At 43.1% G+C, this 17,944-nt stretch overlaps 1 protein-coding gene across 2 annotated transcripts in view; it reads left to right on the top strand.

Annotated features, from left to right (window-relative positions):
- MERTK (MER proto-oncogene, tyrosine kinase) overlaps window positions 1-17,433 on the top strand; it is a 132,334-nt gene extending 114,901 nt beyond the window's left edge. For both annotated transcript variants that reach the window (XM_037994306.2, XM_037994305.2), the window contains exons 16-19: window positions 6,412-6,521; window positions 8,410-8,569; window positions 9,241-9,377; window positions 16,418-17,433. In XM_037994306.2, the coding sequence (XP_037850234.2) occupies window positions 6,412-6,521; window positions 8,410-8,569; window positions 9,241-9,377; window positions 16,418-16,931 (921 nt within the window). In that variant the 3' untranslated portion in view covers window positions 16,932-17,433. The remainder of the gene's footprint in view (window positions 1-6,411; window positions 6,522-8,409; window positions 8,570-9,240; window positions 9,378-16,417) is intronic.
- The last annotated feature ends 511 nt before the right edge of the window (window positions 17,434-17,944 follow it).

Raw genomic sequence — 17,944 nt, 5'->3', positions numbered from 1 at the left:
TTTTACATTCTCACCAGCAGTGTGTGAAAAATGCAGTACTCCTTATTCTTATTAAGACTTGGTATTTTTGGTGGCTTTTCTGGTTTTTGCTTATAGCTGTCCTGATTGATGTAGAGTGACATCTCATCGTGGTTTTTATTTGCATTTCCTGAATGACTAATGATGTTGAGCATCTTGCCATGTGCTTATTTGCCATCCTTATATCCTCTTTGATGAGTGTCTGCTGTTCAAGTATTTTGTTCATTTTTTAATTGAGTTGTTGATTTCCTTATTGTCAAATTTTGAGAGTTCTTTATGTATTCCAAATACAATTCTTTTGTTGGATATGTGATTTTCAGAGCTTGTTTTCCAAGTTTGTAGCTTGTCATTGCATTCTCTTAACACAGGCAAAAAAATGTAAATTTTGATAAAGCCCAATTTATCAGTTTTATTTTTTAATGAATCATGCTTTTGCTCTCATGTCTAAGAACTCTTTGCCTAACCTCTAGTAAAAAGATTTTCTCCTATTTCTTTTCTAAAGATAGTGTGGTTTTACATTTTACATTTAAGTATATGACCAATTCTGAGTTATTTTTTGTGTAGGGTTTGAGATTTAGTTTAAGGTTTGCTTTTTTTGCATATAGATGACCAATAGCATTTGTGAAAAGACTATCCTTAATCCATTGAGTTGCTTTTGTACCTTTGTCTAAAAGCAGTTGGTTGTACATTTCTGAGTCCTATGTTCTGTTTCATTAAACTGTGTTCCCATCCTTTGCCCCTACCACATTGTCTTGATTACTGAAGATTTGTTATAAATCTTAAAATCACCCAGTGTGATTCCTCCTACTTCATTCTACTTTTTCAGAATTGTTTTAACTATTCTGGTTTCATTGCCCTTCCACTGAAACTTTAGAATCAGCTTATCTGTGTCTGGCAAAAGTTCTGCTGTAATCTTATATCCTTTTGAACAAAATAACAAGTAAGGGAAACAAGTACACAGACTTTACTGACTGATGAATAGTTTCCATTTGCAAAAAAATACAAGTGTATTTTCAATGATGGAAAATAACTTTCAAGTATTAAAAAGATAAAAAGGAATGTAGTTTCCTATTTTGTTACTTAGTAGCCACAGATAAGATAGAAGACACAAAGTGCATAGACAAACAGAAAAATCAAGCTTTTATTCAGATCTTTTCTTTGCTGCCTGGAACAAATATCTCATGTTCCTGCTAGAGCAGCCCAAGACTATTATCAGTGTATTTGATACTGTGATGGCCCAATATCAGTGTATTTAAACGTGCTTCTCCAGGAGGGCTTGGGTGCTGGACCCGTAGTGCCACTCTACCCAGGGCAGACACCACCGCTGGAACTGTGCAGGGCAGACAGGCAGATGATGAGACACGATCCCAGGTCTCATGGAGATCGATAGCACAAAGGGAGATAGTCTGTAATAACATATGCATCACACAGCGATGTGAGCAGCCTGCTAGAGCTTCAGGGAAGAAACGAGTTCTTACTGGAGAAATGTTTAAAATATTCCACACTGCTGACCGGGCATGGTGGCTCATTCCTGTAATCCCAGCACTTTGGGACACCAGAGTGGGTGGATCACCTGACGTCAGGATGTGTCTGGAGTTGGTTCCTTCGGGTGGGTTCTTGGTCTTGCTGACTTCAAGAATGAAGCCACAGACCTTCGCAGTGAGCGTTACAGCTCTTAAAGGTGGCACGGACCCAAAGAGTGAGCAGCAGCAAGATTTATTGTGAAGAGCGAAAGAACAAAGCTTCTACAGCGCGGAAGGGGACTCAAGAAGGTTGCCACTGCTGGCTGGGGGTGGCCAGCTTTTATTCCCTGATTTGTCCCCGCATACATCCTGCTGATTAGTCCATTTTACAGCGTGCTGATTGGTCCATTTTACAGAGTGCTGATTGGTGCATTTACAATCTGCTAGCTAGACACAGAGTGCTGATTGGTGCATTTTTACAGAGTGCTGATTGGTGCATTTACAATCCTTTTGCTGGACACAGAGCCCTGATTGATGCATTTTTACAGAGTGCTGATTGGTGCATTTACAATCGTTTAGCTAGACACGGAGCACTGACTGGTGCGTTTACAATCCTGTAGCTAGACGAAGAGTTCTCCAAGTCCCCACTCGACCCAGGAAGTCCAGCTGGCTTCACCTCTCAAGGAGTTTGAGACTGGCCTGACCAACATGGCAAAACCCCATCTCTACTAAAAACATAAAAATTAGCCGGACATGGTGGTGCATGCCTGTAATCCCAGCTACTTGGGAGGCTGAGGCAGGAGAATCGCTTTAACCCAGGAGGCAGAGGTTGCAGTGAGCTCAGATCGCGTCACTGCACCACTCCAGCCTGGGTGACAGAGCAAGACTTCATCTCACAAAATAAAAAATGAATTCCACACTGCCATCGTGGATTTCCTCAAAAGAGTGGTAGGAGGAGTACAGTGGAAAATTAAGAGAAGCACACAGTCAGGATCAGAATGAGCAAAGACCAAATGCTCTGGGAACATACCCATGTTTTGAGAAAAGTAGATTGTCTCACATGGCAACAGCAAAGCAGTGGAAGGATGGGAGGAGGGGTGATAAAACAGGAAAGAGAAGTTGGAGTCAATGTTTAGGTTCTACAACAAGTAGAATGGCTTCACCAGCATGTAATACAAAACCCAACTCAAAACGACTTTCAGCGGAGATACAGAATCTCATGCAATAAAGGCCAGAGGTAGCACAGCTCCAGAGTTGGCCATTTTGTCCTCAACATCATCAAGTGCCCCAAAGTGTTCCACCTTTTTCTGTTCGTCTGCAGCCGGTGCTTCACATGGTTACAAGATAGCAGCTTCTCCAGCATCACGTCCTCACACACCCGTCTCCAGAGATAAAAGAGAGAGGCCTGCCTTTTGTCTCTTTTGTCTCTTCTTTCTCTCTCCCCTCTCTTTTCCTGGAACAGTGCTTTTTTTTTTTTTTTTTTTAAGATGACAGCTTTATTGAGATACAATTCTCCCATTTAAAGTATTCAATTCAGTGGTTTTCAGTACGGTCACAGGGTTGTGCAACTATGACCACAATCAATTTTAGAACACTTTCATCACCTAAAAACAAAAAGAAAACAAAACCGACCCCATACTCTTCAGCTGTCAGCTGAAGTATCCCTTTTACCCTCCTTGTTCCCAGCCCTAAGGAACCATTAAACTTCTCTGTCTCAGTCTCTCTCTCTCCCTATTTTGGACATTTCATTTTAATAGAATCATATACATTTGTAATCTTTTATGACTCACTTCTTCTACTTAGCCTAATGTTTTCAGGGTTCTTCCATGTGATAGCATGTGACAGTATTTTATTCTTATTTATGATTGAATAATAGTCTGTTGAATAGATATACCATGTTTTGGTTATTTATCTGTTGATGGATAGTTGGGTTATTTACTTTGGGGCTTTTATGAGTAATGCTGTATGAATATTTGGTACAAATTTTTGTGTAAATGCTTTACATTTTCTTGGGTATATACTAATTGTAGAATTGCTGGGTTGTATGTTAACTTCAATGTTTAACTTTCTGAGAAACTACCAGATAGTTTTCTAACGTAACCACATCATTTTTCATTCTTACCAGCAACGTGTGAGGGTTCTAGTTTCTCCATGTCCTCACCAACACTTCTTATTATCTGACTTTTAAATTCTAGCCATTCCAGTGAGTGTGAAGTGGTATCTCACTATGATTTTGATTTGCATTTCTCTAATGACTAATAACATTGAGCATATTTGTATGTGCTTATTGGCCATTTGTATGTCTTCTTTGAAGAAATGTCTATCTGACCTTTTACCCATTTTTAATGTGACTGTCTTTTTATTATTGGGCTATAAGAGTTCTGTATATATTCTATTTATTTTTATTTATTTGTTTATTTTTTTGAGATGGAATCTCACTCTGTCACCCAGGCTGGAGTGCATTGGCGTGATCTCGGTTCACTGCAACCTCTGCTTCCCAAATTCAAGTGATTCTTCTGCCTCAGCCTCCCACATAGCTGGGATTACAGGCATGCACCACCATTCCTGGCAAATTTTGTATTTTTAATAGAGATTGGGTTTCACTATGTTGGCCAGGCTGGTCTCGAACTCCTGACCTCAGATGATCCACCCGCCCTAGCCTTCCAAAGTGCTAGGATTACAGGTGTGAGCCACCACACCTGGCCTGAGTTCTGTATGTATTCTAGATATGAGTTCCTATTAGATGGGTGATTTGTAAATGTTTTCTTCGTTTTGTGGGTTTCCTGTTCACTTTCTTTGTGGTATTCTTTGAGGCACAAACATTTTTATTTTTGGTGAAGTCCAGTTTTCTTTTTTTCCTTTGGTTGCTTGTGCTTTTGGTGTCATATCTAAGAAACCATTCCCTAATCTAAAGTCGCAAAGATTTGCCCTTATGTCTTCTCCTAAGAATTTTATAGTTTGTGATCTTACATCTAGGTCTTTGATTCATCTTTTGATCATTTGGGTTAATTTCTGTATATGGTTTGAGGTAGAGGTTCAATTTCATTCCTTTGCAGGTGGCCATTCACTTGTCTCAGGAACATTTGTTGAAAAGACTATTTTTTCCCTTATTGTCAATGGTCTTGACATCCTTCCTAAAAGTCAGTTGACCATACATGGCTTTATTCTTAAACTTTCTATTTTTTTCCATTGATCTGTATTTTTATCCCAGTACCATACTATCGTAATTATAGTTGCTTTGTAGTAAGTTTTTAAGTTGGTAAGTTTGAGTCCTCCAACTTTGTACATATTCAAGCTAGTTTTGGCTATTCTCAGTTCCTTGAGTTGCCATGTGACTTTTAGGATCAGCTTATCAATTTCTACAAAGAAGCCATCTGGTATTCTGATAGAGCTTATGTTGAATCTCTAGATCAATTTGGGGAGTATTGCTATCATAACAATATTAAGTCTTCCTATCCATGAACACAGATATCTTTCTATTTATTTAGATCTTCTTTAATTTCTTTCAATATTTTACAGTTTTCAAAATACAATTTTTACAATTCCTTGTTAACTTTATTTCTAAGTATTTTAATTCTATTATAAATGAAATTTTCTTAATTTCATTTTCAGATTATTCATCACCAGTACATAAAAATACAGTTGATTTTTGTGTGTCCATCATGTATCCTACAACCTTGCTGAACTCATTTATTAATTGTGCTACACAATTATTTTTTAAGTGACTTTTGGTCACAGTCTCCAGGAATAACAGAAGTGTTCTAGGAAAAAACAGCACAAATGAATAGTACCTGATACTCATTGCACCTTCGTGAATGACAGTAAGATGTAATATTTCTTAGGACCCAAATCCTTTCCTAGAAATCAGTATCCAGAAAACCAAATACCCAAATAATACAGAATAGAGGCATAAAATGTCCATGCCTGATTTTTAAACAATTCCCTTACTTAAAGATAAAGATTAAGACAGTTCATTTATTTATACACTATGTAATTGGCATGTGTCATGGTTGGAAAATAAAAGTCATTTAAAAATGCAATGTCTTCATGAGTACCATTTTGTGAAACTATCATGTATGGAAAGCAAGCCATGGCAAATCCAGTGCCTTGGGGAGGGTACATAATGGATGGACCCATTCATGACTGCCAGGGACTTGTGCAAATCCTTTTCTGCAGGGCCATGGTTGCACTAAAACACTTAATTACTACCTTGAAGTTTTATCAGCAGTCATCCTCATAACTGATTCCAACAGTGACTGGTTTTTCTAACACAGCAATCTAGTTTGATTTTTATAAGCTAGAGAAAATACTAGACTGTTGAAACTTATAGGCAGACCCTACAGGAACAAAATGAAAATTCCTGAATGTGTACTTGTAGTGCTTTGGTCCTGTGATAAGAGGTGAAGACTCTCCTAATTTCTGTTTAGAAGAAACAAGTATCTTTCAAAACATTTCAAAGTAAAATGGTAGCAGATAGGGGTGCCTCATTGGAAACAGCTCATCCTAAGTGGACTTTTCCCCTCCCAAACATTAGACCCCTGCCACACACACGCACCTCACCGCTGCTGAAGCCAAATCACCTGTCCCTTTCCCTCCTCTGTGCAACGTGTGTGCTCTGTCCCACTCTGAAGGACACAGGGAAGGATCACATTCGACCTCATACCTTATGAAAAGAAACAATGTCATTCACTGTAAATGCTTTTAAAGATGAGGAAAGAGAATATGATGTTTGCCAAGAAGTTTAAGGTTTTTTTCATTCCTTTTTAGAAACCTTATTTGTGATATTAGTGATATGGAAATAAAAGATTTGTTTCCTTATTTCATCACTACACCATCATAAATTAAAGCATCCTTTCCCCTTCAGGCGAAACTGCTTGCAAGTTTTCCTTTTTAAAAGGTAGTCTTTCTTCTTGTCTCCTCTATCATCTAGCATATTCCTCTGCAGACACTACTGAAGTTCATGATGGATATTGCCCTGGGAATGGAGTATCTGAGCAACAGGAATTTTCTTCATCGAGATTTAGCTGCTCGAAACTGCATGTAAGAGTCCTCGGCTATCCTGGAAGGATTGGGCCCTCATGGTGTCTGGTCTTTGCAGGGATAAGGAGATGACCTGTTCCTGTTTAGATAGGGAAGGAAGCTGCAGTCAGAAGGGTATGGTGTGGCTTTCTCTGAAGATGGAAATATGGCTGGGTGTTTGGGAGTTTTCACTGCCCCTGCATCTGCGAGTCTGGTTGGCTTCCAAAGCTTTCCCTTATGACTCCAGTTTACCTTCACTCTCACTCAGGTAGGAATGTGAGGTGTGACCCCTGTGATCCTTCCCCATGCCATCAGGTAGCTTTGGACCTAGAGTTATATGCACATCAGCTCCTCTTAAAAGACAGCAGTGAAAATCGTAAAGGCTTTTCCCTACGTTTACACAACACTTCCTTAGGAAGAAGTTTTGTACTTTGAATACCTGGAAGCTGTCCTTTCACAGCAGACAATGGCTTCATTATACAAGAAATGTGGACTTAAGTTCTCCCCATTTCTTCGCCCTGCTTCAGCAGAGCCATTGTCTGCTATAAATCTTCAAAAACTGTAACTGTGTCTTGATTTTAAGTTTTTTATTGCAAGAAGAGGGAGTGGTCCTTCAATGGATTTTGTCATTTGTTTTTCTTGGTCAGAGATGTGACAATAGGGCCTGCCCCCTCCCGCCTCCCAGCCAGCCCTGCCCCTAGGGCTCCTACCCCTTTCACCTCATTTTTGAAAACCCTAAAGGGGTTTTGGTTTCGTTATTGTTTTTATTTAACTTAATTTTTCCACCATGGAGGGAAAATCATGAAAAGTCTTTTTCCCTTACTATTTGCTTCATGTTTTCCCAGCAGGCAGGGTGACCAGCTTTGAAGTTTACCCTGGCCTGAGGGGTTTCTCAGGACTACGGATTTTCAGTGTAAAAAGTCAGTGTCAAGCAAACAGGGACAAGTTAGTCACCTTCCCCAGACCACTTTATGTCTATTTCTTTTCCTTCTCTTGCTTTTATTCTTTCTTCTCCTCTTCCTTCTTCTTGTGTAGGAGCTGTTTTAATAGCTTGGGCTACAAATGCAATTGTAGCCCTTTAATTTCTCAGTTAGTTCCTCAAGCACCCACCTGACCATCTTAGCAAGAAGCCCAGCATCTTGTTCTTACTGCATGTAATTCCCCATCTTCTCCAAACTCTCAGGGGGCTTACTTAGTCCACAGGGTCAGTGCCGCTTCCAGACCTCTGGGAGGAAGGCTGCTGGGGTCCTCCATCAGTCCACCAGAGGGCCCTGGTTTTGAGCTACTGCTTTCTGCTCCTGCTATGCTGTGTCTCCATGTTCTCCAGCTGTTTCTATCCACTGTGCACAGGTGCCCTTGCTGGTCCGCATCCCACACAGATCAGAGTGATGCCAGATTGCATCACTTGAGGCCAGGCGTGGTGGCTCACACCTGTAATCCCAGCACTTTGGAAGGCCAAGGCGGGCAGATCACTTGAGGTCAGGAGTCCGAAACTCCGTCTTTACTTTAAAAAAAAAAAAAAAATTGCCTGGTGTTGGTAGTGTGTATCTGTAATCCCAGCTACTCGGGAGACTGAGGCAGGAGAATCGCTTGAACCCGGGAGGCGGAGGTTGCTGTGAGCCGAGGTTGTGCCACTGCATTCCAGCCTGGGTGACAGAGCGAGACTCTATCTCAAAAGTCTCAAAAAAAGAAAAGAAAAGAAAAGAAAAGAAACAATTGCATCACTTGCTCTTACTCTTGCTCCTGCTCTTGCTCTGCCATTGGTCCCAAAGCAGCATGCTCACAGGCTGGTGGTGTCTCTGTGTTCTTTTGGTCAGTTATCATAAGTGTTTTCACCTGTGTTTGATACAGACCAGTAATTTAAGGCATTGCCTCTGACGCTGCTGAAGACATAACCTGCTCTCTGTAGGTTGCGAGATGACATGACTGTCTGTGTTGCGGACTTCGGCCTTTCTAAGAAGATTTACAGTGGCGATTACTACCGCCAAGGCCGCATTGCTAAGATGCCTGTTAAATGGATCGCCATAGAAAGTCTTGCAGACCGAGTCTACACGAGTAAAAGTGACGTGGTGCGTACACAGCTTTGATTCAGGGGCCCCACAGTGCAAAGAGGAGAGCATGTTGAAAGAAATGACTTCGGCTGGTGTGGCAAGACATTTTACTCTTTGATAAACTGAGGATTGGGAGCTTGCTCAGACGTGTCTTTTATGTCTTACCAGATACTTTAATGCAGGTGAAACGGAGGTTCTGGTGAAGTGTCCTGACATTCAGAAGATGTGTGCTTTGCAAAAGCCGTTAGTTTCTTCCCATTTTTCCTTGCCATCGAAGGATGACTCATTGCCCACAACGAGGATATTTCATAGTCACATTAAATTGAATGGGTTCATCCGATGGCTCTTGGAACCTAGATGCTATATGAAAGGTGCTGTGTAATTACGCCCTTGACCCGAGATTAGGGAAAGAAAGCACCTCACAACCACAGTGGAAGAGAGCATTAAGAAGACGTGTGACGAGGCTGTTTCTGCCTTTGCCAGATTTCCCAGAACAGCTTTTGTAGAAGTGGGGAACTGTGACACTCCAACCCCACGTTATTGCAGCGTTGGGAGAGCAGTGCGTCTCACACATAATTGCCAGCTTTGTGCATGATCATCAGTGTTTACGGAAATGGCCTTTGCCAGTGAAAAGGTCCATTCAGGCTTTGTGGAAAGGCTTGCATCCTAACTTGTTGCTTTGTTCCCAGTGGGCATTTGGCGTGACCATGTGGGAAATAGCTACGCGGGGAATGACTCCCTATCCCGGGGTCCAGAACCATGAGATGTATGACTATCTTCTCCATGGACACAGGCTGAAGCAGCCCGAGGACTGCCTGGATGAACTGTGAGTGGGCTTCTCTGTCTCCCTTCCATACTCTGCATGGGGCAGCCACTTGGCTCTGCAGTGACCTCGGAAACACAGCCATGGGAGGGGAACGGGACTGCTGTTAGCCAGATGGGCATGTGCAGAGGGGTGGCACCCGCAGACACCCCAGGCCAGGAGCCATTCCTGATGTGGGAGATGGTGTGTGGTATCTCCAGTGAGCCCACTGAGGCTCACTCATCCAAAGGGCCTCAGCCTCGAAGGACGGGCACTGTCAAGATAAGGCAACGGCACCGGTCCTTAAATTCCTTCCACACCTCCAGGAAATATATCCACAGAGAATAGGTTTGCCTTATAGTGCCTGAGGTCCTTGAATGATTCCTCACCCTCTTTTGGTCCAGTTATCCTTTTCCTTCTATGTAGCATTTCAGACACTCCACTCACAGTAGTATCCTTCATCAGGAAACTGAGAAATCTAAACCAGTGACTTTGGGATCGGGCTGCTCATCAGAATCTCTTGGGAGATATTCTAACAATACAATTCCTCAGCCCTGTTCCCGGAAATTATGATGTTTTCGGTACAAAGTGGGCCCAGAAGTGTGTGTTTTGGAATGCTCCCTGGGGCTGGGCACAGTGGCTCATGCCCGTTATCCCAGCACTTTGGGAGGCCAAAGAGAGAGGATCATTTGAGCCCAGGAGTTCAAGACCAGCCTGGGCAACATAGTGAGACCCTGTCTTTATTTTTTTTTTTTTTTTTTTTTGAGACGGAGTCTCGCTCTGTCACCCAGGCTGGAGTGCAGTGGCCAAATCTCAGCTCACTGCAAGCTCCGCCTCCCGGGTTCCCGCCATTCTCCTGCCTCAGCCTCCCGAGTAGCTGGGACTACAGGTGCCCGCCACCACGCCCGGCTAGTTTTTTTGTACTTTTTTAGTAGAGACGGGGTTTCACCGTGTTCGCCAGGATGGTCTCGATCTCCTGACCTCGTGATCCGCCCGCCTCGGCCTCCCAAAGTGCTGGGATTACAGGCTTGAGCCACCGCGCCCGGCCGACCCTGTCTTTATTAAAAAATAATAAAATAAAATAGTCCCTGAGAGATCGTGTGTTTAGACAGGAGAAAGAACCACCAGCTGTGACACACACACGGCACACATCCCATCCTAACAGGGCCCCCATCTTCAAGGCCAGGCAGTATGGGGAGGAGACCCAGGCCTTGGAGCTAATAAGCCAGGCTCTGCTTCCTTTTTTTTTTTTTTTTTTTCCTTTTTTGAGACGGAGTCTCACTCTGTCGCCCAGGCTGGAGTGCAGTGGCCGGATCTCAGCTCACTGCAAGCTCCGCCTCCCAGGTTTACGCCATTCTCCTGCCTCAGCCTCCCCAGTAGCTGGGACTACAGGCGCCCGCCACCTCGCCCAGCTAGTTTTTTGTATTTTTTAGTAGAGACAGGGTTTCACCGTGTTAGCCAGCATGGTCTCGATCTCCTGACCTTGTGATCCGCCCGTCTCGGCCTTCCAAAGTGCTGGGATTACAGGCTTGAGCCACCGCAGGCTCTGCTTCCTAACTGGCCCTGTGAGTGGCCATGGCAATTAATCTCCCCCAAGCACTTTGCTGACCTTATTAAAATAATTTCTTGTGGCAATTCCGGTAGCTTGGTGATGGGGATTTGAACCTTCCTAATGGAGAGTCTCCTCCCTGTATAATAAGGGCCATGGGCTTGGAGAGGGGCATTCTCACCATATTTAGTGACAACATTTCAGGACTGTGGGCCTGCGCTGGCTCTGTCATAGAGTGCCATGCCTGGGCTGGAACCGGTGAGTGTGGACAGCACCCTCCCTACACACACACACACACACACACACACACACACACACACACACACACACCCTGCTACCTCACATGGGAGAGAGAGCCTGGGTCCATGGCAGCACCCTCCCTAGACACACACACACACACACACACACACACACACATACACACACAGGCCCTGCTGCCTCACATAGGGGAGAGAGCCTGGGTCCATTTGCCCACAGGCCTCCCAGGTCCCTTCTAAGCCAAAAAGAAGGCAACTGTTTTAATCAGAGCCTCGTGCTGTTGGTAGTGGTTGGTGGTTTTTATTGTGATGGTAGATGTATAACATTAAGAAGAGAAACAAGCACTGTAAATCCTTTAAAACATCCTGAAATGCTAATAAAATTAGTTCTAGGGTTTCATGGTAGTTTTTAAAAGTGCCATGTTTATGAAGTGCCTGCTTCTGAAAATAAGGAAGCGTTTCAGTCAAACAGTATTGACTATGGAAAGAGTTTTGTTGCAGTTTCTTTCTTGGCTTTCCTTGCCCACCAAAAAGTAGTTGATATTTGCAGTGATTATGTTGGGTCTTAGCAAGGTCTAAGCTGTGTCACGTTGTGGTTTTTAGAGCCAAAACAAGGGAATGCTGAGTAGGTTTTCTGTGAGACATTTTAAGGGGACAAAGCAGCAGAGTCAGCACACGCCGTGTGGCTAGGGAAGTCAGGCAGAAAGGGGCAAATCTGCCCCTACTCCCGCCTCCTGTGGGGCCCATGCACTGGGTGTGCTAAGGGGGCTATGGCTGTGCTGTGGCCTCGGGCCCTCAAGAGCCAGGCTTTCTTCCATCTCCTCTCGAATCTACATGCTGGGTAACAACAGCATCCCCCAAAGAGGCCTCTGTTCCATTCCTGAGACATTTCCTTTGAAAAATGAACTCAGGCTGAGTGCAGTGGCTCATGCCTGTAATCCCAGCACTTTGGGAGGCCGAGGTGGGCAGATCACGAGGTCAGGAGATCGAGACCATCCTGGCAAACACAGTGAAACCGTCCCTACTGAAAATACAAAAAAATTCACCGGGCTTGGTGACGGGCACCTGTAGTCCCAGCTTCTCGGGAGGCTGAGGCAGGAGAATGGCGTAAACCTGGGAGGCAGCGGAGCTTGCGGTGAGCGGAGATCGCACCACTGCACTCCAGCCTGGGCGACAGAGTGAGACTCCATCTCAAAAAAAAAAAAAAAAGAAAGAAAAATAAACTCAGGCTGAGTGCAGTGACTCATGCCTGTAATCCTAAGCACTTTGGGAGGCCAAGGCAGGAGGATTGCTTGAGGCCAGGAATTTGAAATCAGCCTGGGCAACATAGTGAGACCCCATCTCTACAAAAAGTAAACACAATTAGCTGGGTGTTGCAGGGCATGCCTGTAGTACCAGCTGCTCAGGAGGTGGGAGGATCGCTTGAGTTTAGGAGATGGAGGCTGCAGTGAGCTATGACTGTGCCACCACACTCCAGCCTGGGAAACAGAGCAAGATCCTGTCTCAAAAAAAAAGAAACAACAACAACAACAACAAAAACCCCAAAAAACAAATCTAAAGTGTTTCACATGATGGCTGAAATAGTAAGCGTGAGGGAAAGGTCAGTGACTCTTCTTCTTAGTGAAGGAGGCAGAGGTCACAGATGAGAGCAGGGACCATGTGTCAGATGGACTGGCACTGCCACCGACTGTCGGCGTGACTTCAGTCAGTTCCTCTCCTCTCCAGGCCTCAGCTGCCCTGTCTGTGAGTGGAACTGCATCTCTTCCTTCGTGGGGCTGCAGTGAGGAGTAAATGGTTAGGGCCCATCAGCCCACACACAGCTGGCGCTTTGCTGGTCATGTTCCACCTGCATCAGCCACCGTGAAGCTGCAGTTGTGCAGACTCAGGGGCTCCTCTCCAGGACTCACCTGATGCCCATCCCAGCATCACCCTTGCGCTTCACACACATGACCAGCCTAGCATTGCCCTTGTACTCTTATTCATCCTGGCACCCAGGACCTGGCATGTTGGCTGCCACAGAGCTGGCCCTGCCTCTTGCCTGCTGCCTGTCTGCCCCAAGGACCCCAGCTTACACCCACCTTCTCCATCTCAGAAACCCTCTTCTATCCATTGACCTATCCCTCCCTCCACTGCCACCTGAGGCATCTGAGGTCTGGAGAAGGGACAAGGTGGGAGTCACGGTGGGCTGAGTGGCAGAGCTGGGTAGATACTGGCTAGCACAGTGGAAGCACAGCTGATAGGAGACGGGCATCATTTCCCTGTGCAGACTTGCAGCCCTGCACTCGGCCATCCTCAGGGCCAGGAGCAAAGCAGATGCTTGAAAAATATAAGTAAAGTCATACATTGACAAATTTTGTAAATTCACATGATTGCATTTAATTGTGATAAAATATACATAACATAAAATGGACTCTCCTAACCAGTGTGCACAGCTCAGTGGCGTGAAGTACATTCACACTGTTGTATAACCATCACCACCATCTAGCTCCAAAACTCTTCTTATCTTGTAAAACTGAAACTCTCTACCCATTAAACTAATCCCATTCTGTCCTCCCCACAGCCCCTGGCAACCTATATGATCACATCTTTTATAAAATCTCAACAGAAAAACACAAATAACCATTTACAAAAGCAATTACCAAACTTATTTTTCTTTCCATCCATAAAATTTTATAAAATCTAAATCACTAAATATCACAGCCTTCCTATTACTTACCAGATGGGGGCTTCTTGTTAATCTCCTTGGTCTACTACTGTAAAATTGCCCTTTTGTGGGAGTAGGTTAGACAGCATACGTGTTCACCATGTCTTTAAAAGTCATATTTATATTTTTATACATTTGATAAGGTATTGAATATAAAAGGAAAAGAAGTTTCAAAGTGATATTGATACTATTCTACTTGGAAATAAAGATAAATTATTTAAACACTTTCTCCTAAGACATGAAATAAATGAAAGTAAGTTAAATACCACAGCCTCTTGATGAAATAATGAAAAGGAGATTATGTCCCCGAGAACAGAATGTCTCAAAGCTCATCTCAGATGGCAAACGATCAAGGAGGCTCTGTGGAAAATAGAGTCATGCAAATTGACTTATGCCTGAAAACCTCAAAAATAAAAACAGAAACTGTCTGTCAAGTCTAAGTGACCATCTAAAGAAGGTAAGACAGGGAAACAAAAACGAACCCCCAAGCCTGAGATGAGAACAAGGATTGTGAGGCAGGGAAGGGCGCCGTGCCATTGTCTCGGCCTACATTCAGGATCAAGCTCTTTACGTGCATGGCACTTTGCCAGCCTCCACCTTCCGGATGCATGTGCAAGTGTTGATAAAGGCTGGTCCAGTGGACAGATGAAAAGATATTATACATCTACGTGAATGAGAGCTGCATGTTGTGTGTGAACTACCATGTTCGTAGAATTAGCCAAAGGTTCTGACATTTAGGCTGTAACTAAATGTCAATATGGAAGTTGCATATTTCTGTTCATGAGATGCCAGTCATTTATTGCATGGGTCAGATGATTTAAATTTGGGTCATTTTTTTGTCCAGTGACATATGAATTATCAGTTTCTCAAAACAGAAAGGAATCAAAATGAAATGATGCCTAGGCATGCTGGTGTGCACCTGTAATTCCAGCTACTCTGGAGGCTGAGGCAGAAGATCACTTGAGCCCAGGAGTTCAGGGGTTCTCAACCAGCCTGGGCAAAATAGCAAGACTTTGTCTTATTAAAAAAAATATATATATATATATATTTAAAATTATATATATGCATATGTGTGTGTATATATATGCACATTTATATATATACATATATATGCACACACACATACATCTATATATATGTACACACACACGTACACATTTCAGGGCCAGGCACATTAATTGGCATGTATGTGTATGTGTGTGTGTGTGTATCTATATGTATATGTATATATTATAATTGATAGACCTGACATTTCAGGGCCAGGCATATTAATTGGCATGCATATATATGTGTGTGTGTATATATATGCCATATATGTGTATGTGTATATATATGCACCGTATATGTGTGTGTATATATATGCCGTGTGTGTGTGTGTGTGTATATGCCATATATGTGTATGTGTATATATATGCACCGTATATGTGTGTGTATATATATGCCGTGTGTGTGTGTGTATATATATGCCATATATGTGTATGTGTATATATATGCACCGTATATGTGTGTGTATGTATATATATGCCGTGTGTGTGTGTGTGTGTGTATATATGCCATATATGTGTGTGTGTCCCATATTGGTCTATCAATTTTAAGAAAAGAAACATTTTTAATGAAATGATGGTATAACTTACTCTTCATCTCAGCCTATTGATTCCTATTTGTCATCTGTCTTACTGTGCTCCATTAAATGTCCCTCCATTGGAATTATTAACTATATTAGACACTGGGATGAAAAAACCACCCAGAAGAGAGTTGTCCTCTATAAAACAAAGTGGAGGGGGTTGTGAGGGGCACTTGGATGCAGGAGTTGTCCAATCTGAATCTGAATCCCTGGCTACCCACATGGCCATGGCACGTTCTGTAATGTCCCTGAGCCCACTGTCATCTTTATTACAAAGTGACAATAAGAGGGTTGTTGAGAAGACTAGATGGAGTGATACACAGCACACAACTACCCGCTGCCTTTACCCCTACTCCTGACCTTCTTAGCCCTAGCCCCAGGGCCCCAACTAACTCAGCTGTCCTGGTAACAACTCAGTTTGATGGCATAGGACAGAGGTCAGCAAGCTTTTCCTATAAAGTGCCAAAGAGCAAATGTTTTTGGCTTTGCAGGCCTTTTAGCACCTGCTCAGCTCTGCCATTGTGACATAAGAAGTCATAGACAATGTGTAAACAAATAAGGATAGCCGTGTTCCAATAAAACTTTATTTACAAAGCAGACAGTGGGGTGGATTTGGTTCGTGAGCTATAGTTTGCCAGCCAGCCACTATATAAAGAAAGAGACCTAAATACTCCTTGTCTGCAAAGTTAGATATAATTGCCACATATGTGCTCTCTTCCTAGGAACAGAGTCACTTTTTTGTCAAATACCATGGAAGATTTACAAAAGTTGTATAAATATGAGGCCACCAAAAAAGTCTCAATAATTTTTATAAAAAGTAGAATGAATGCTGATTAAAATATGATAAAGATTCTGTAAAAACAAAGGCATGGATTACACAAAGAGATGGGTGCTGTGCTGGGAGATAATCCACTTCTTTTTAACTTTCAGGTATGAAATAATGTACTCTTGCTGGAGAACCGATCCCCTGGACCGCCCCACCTTTTCAGTATTGAGGCTGCAGCTAGAAAAACTCTTAGAAAGTTTGCCCAACGTTCGGAACCAAGCAGACGTCATTTACATCAACACACAGTTGCTGGAGAGCTCTGAGGGCCTGGCCGAGGGCTCCACGCTTGCTCCACTGGACTTGAACATTGACCCTGACTCTATAATTGCCTCCTGCAGTCCCCGCGCTGCCATCAGCGTGGTCACGGCAGAAATTCATGACAGCAAACCTCATGAAGGACGGTACATCCTGAATGGGGGCAGTGAGGAATGGGAAGATCTGACTTCTGCCGCCTCTGCTGCAGTCACAGCTGAAAAGAACAGCGTTTTACCGGGGGAGAGACTTGTTAGGAATGGGGTCCCCTGGTCCCACTCGAGCACGCTGCCCTTGGGAAGCTCACTGCCTGATGAACTTTTGTTTGCTGACGACTCCTCCGAAAGCTCAGAAGTCCCGATGTGAGGAGAGGTGTGGGGAGACATTCCAAAACTCAAGCCAATGCTTCTGCTCTAGGAGAATCCAATTGTACCTGATGTTTTTGGTATTCGTCTTCCTTACCAAGTGAACTCCATGGCCCCAAAGCACCAGATGAATGTTGTCAAGTAAGCTGTCATTAAAAATACATAATATATATTTATTTAAAGAGAAAAAAATATGTGTATATCATGGAAAAAGACAAGGATATTTTAATAAAACATTACTTATTTCACTTATCTTGCATATCTTAAAATGAAGCTTCAGCTGCTCCTTGATATTAACATTTGTACAGAGTTGAAGTTGCTTTTTCAAGTTCTTTTCTTTTTCATGACTATGAAATGTAAAAATATTTGTAAAATGAAATACCATATTTAACTTGGCTTCTGGTCTTGATGTATTTGATAAGAATGATTCATTCAATGTTTAAAGTTTTATAACGGATTAATTTTCTGATACGGCTTCCTAATAAAATATGAATAAGGAAGGATATGTTGAACTTACTTGACTTGAAAGACAGTGGTCGGCGGTGGCCTTTGCAATGGAATTCTCTTAATGCCTGGCTCTTGGGGCAATTGCTCTGACCATTCTTGGCATTGCTTTCTAAAGATATGGTAAAACCACACCAGGGTCTGTAGATAAGGAACAAAAAATATTAAAGGATTGAAAAATCCAAACCTGAATGGAAAGATTTAAAATCAGCTGAAGAGGAGAATCTGGCAGGTGAAGCACTTTTCTGTTTGGGAGGCGTAGCTCATGGGAGGTAGGCATGGCAGTGGGACAGGGCAGAGCTGAGCTCACATCCTGCCTCTGCCACTTCGTAATAGCCATCATTTGTAGAGTACTTGTTATTTTTCAGGAACTTTATGTGAACCGTCCTATTTAATCTTTATGTCATTATAACATGGGTACCAGTGCCATCATCATGTATGAGCCAAGAAATCCAGGCTTAGAGAGGCTGAATAACCCTGCTTGCAGCCCACATCTAAACAGTGGGGGAG

The sequence above is a fragment of the Chlorocebus sabaeus genome, chromosome 14 (genome assembly GCF_047675955.1).
Source record: "Chlorocebus sabaeus isolate Y175 chromosome 14, mChlSab1.0.hap1, whole genome shotgun sequence".
In the NCBI taxonomy this organism is placed as follows: Eukaryota; Metazoa; Chordata; class Mammalia; order Primates; family Cercopithecidae; genus Chlorocebus; species Chlorocebus sabaeus.
Note: the sequence above shows the minus strand (reverse complement) of the source record. Positions and strands in the feature narration are given on the sequence as shown.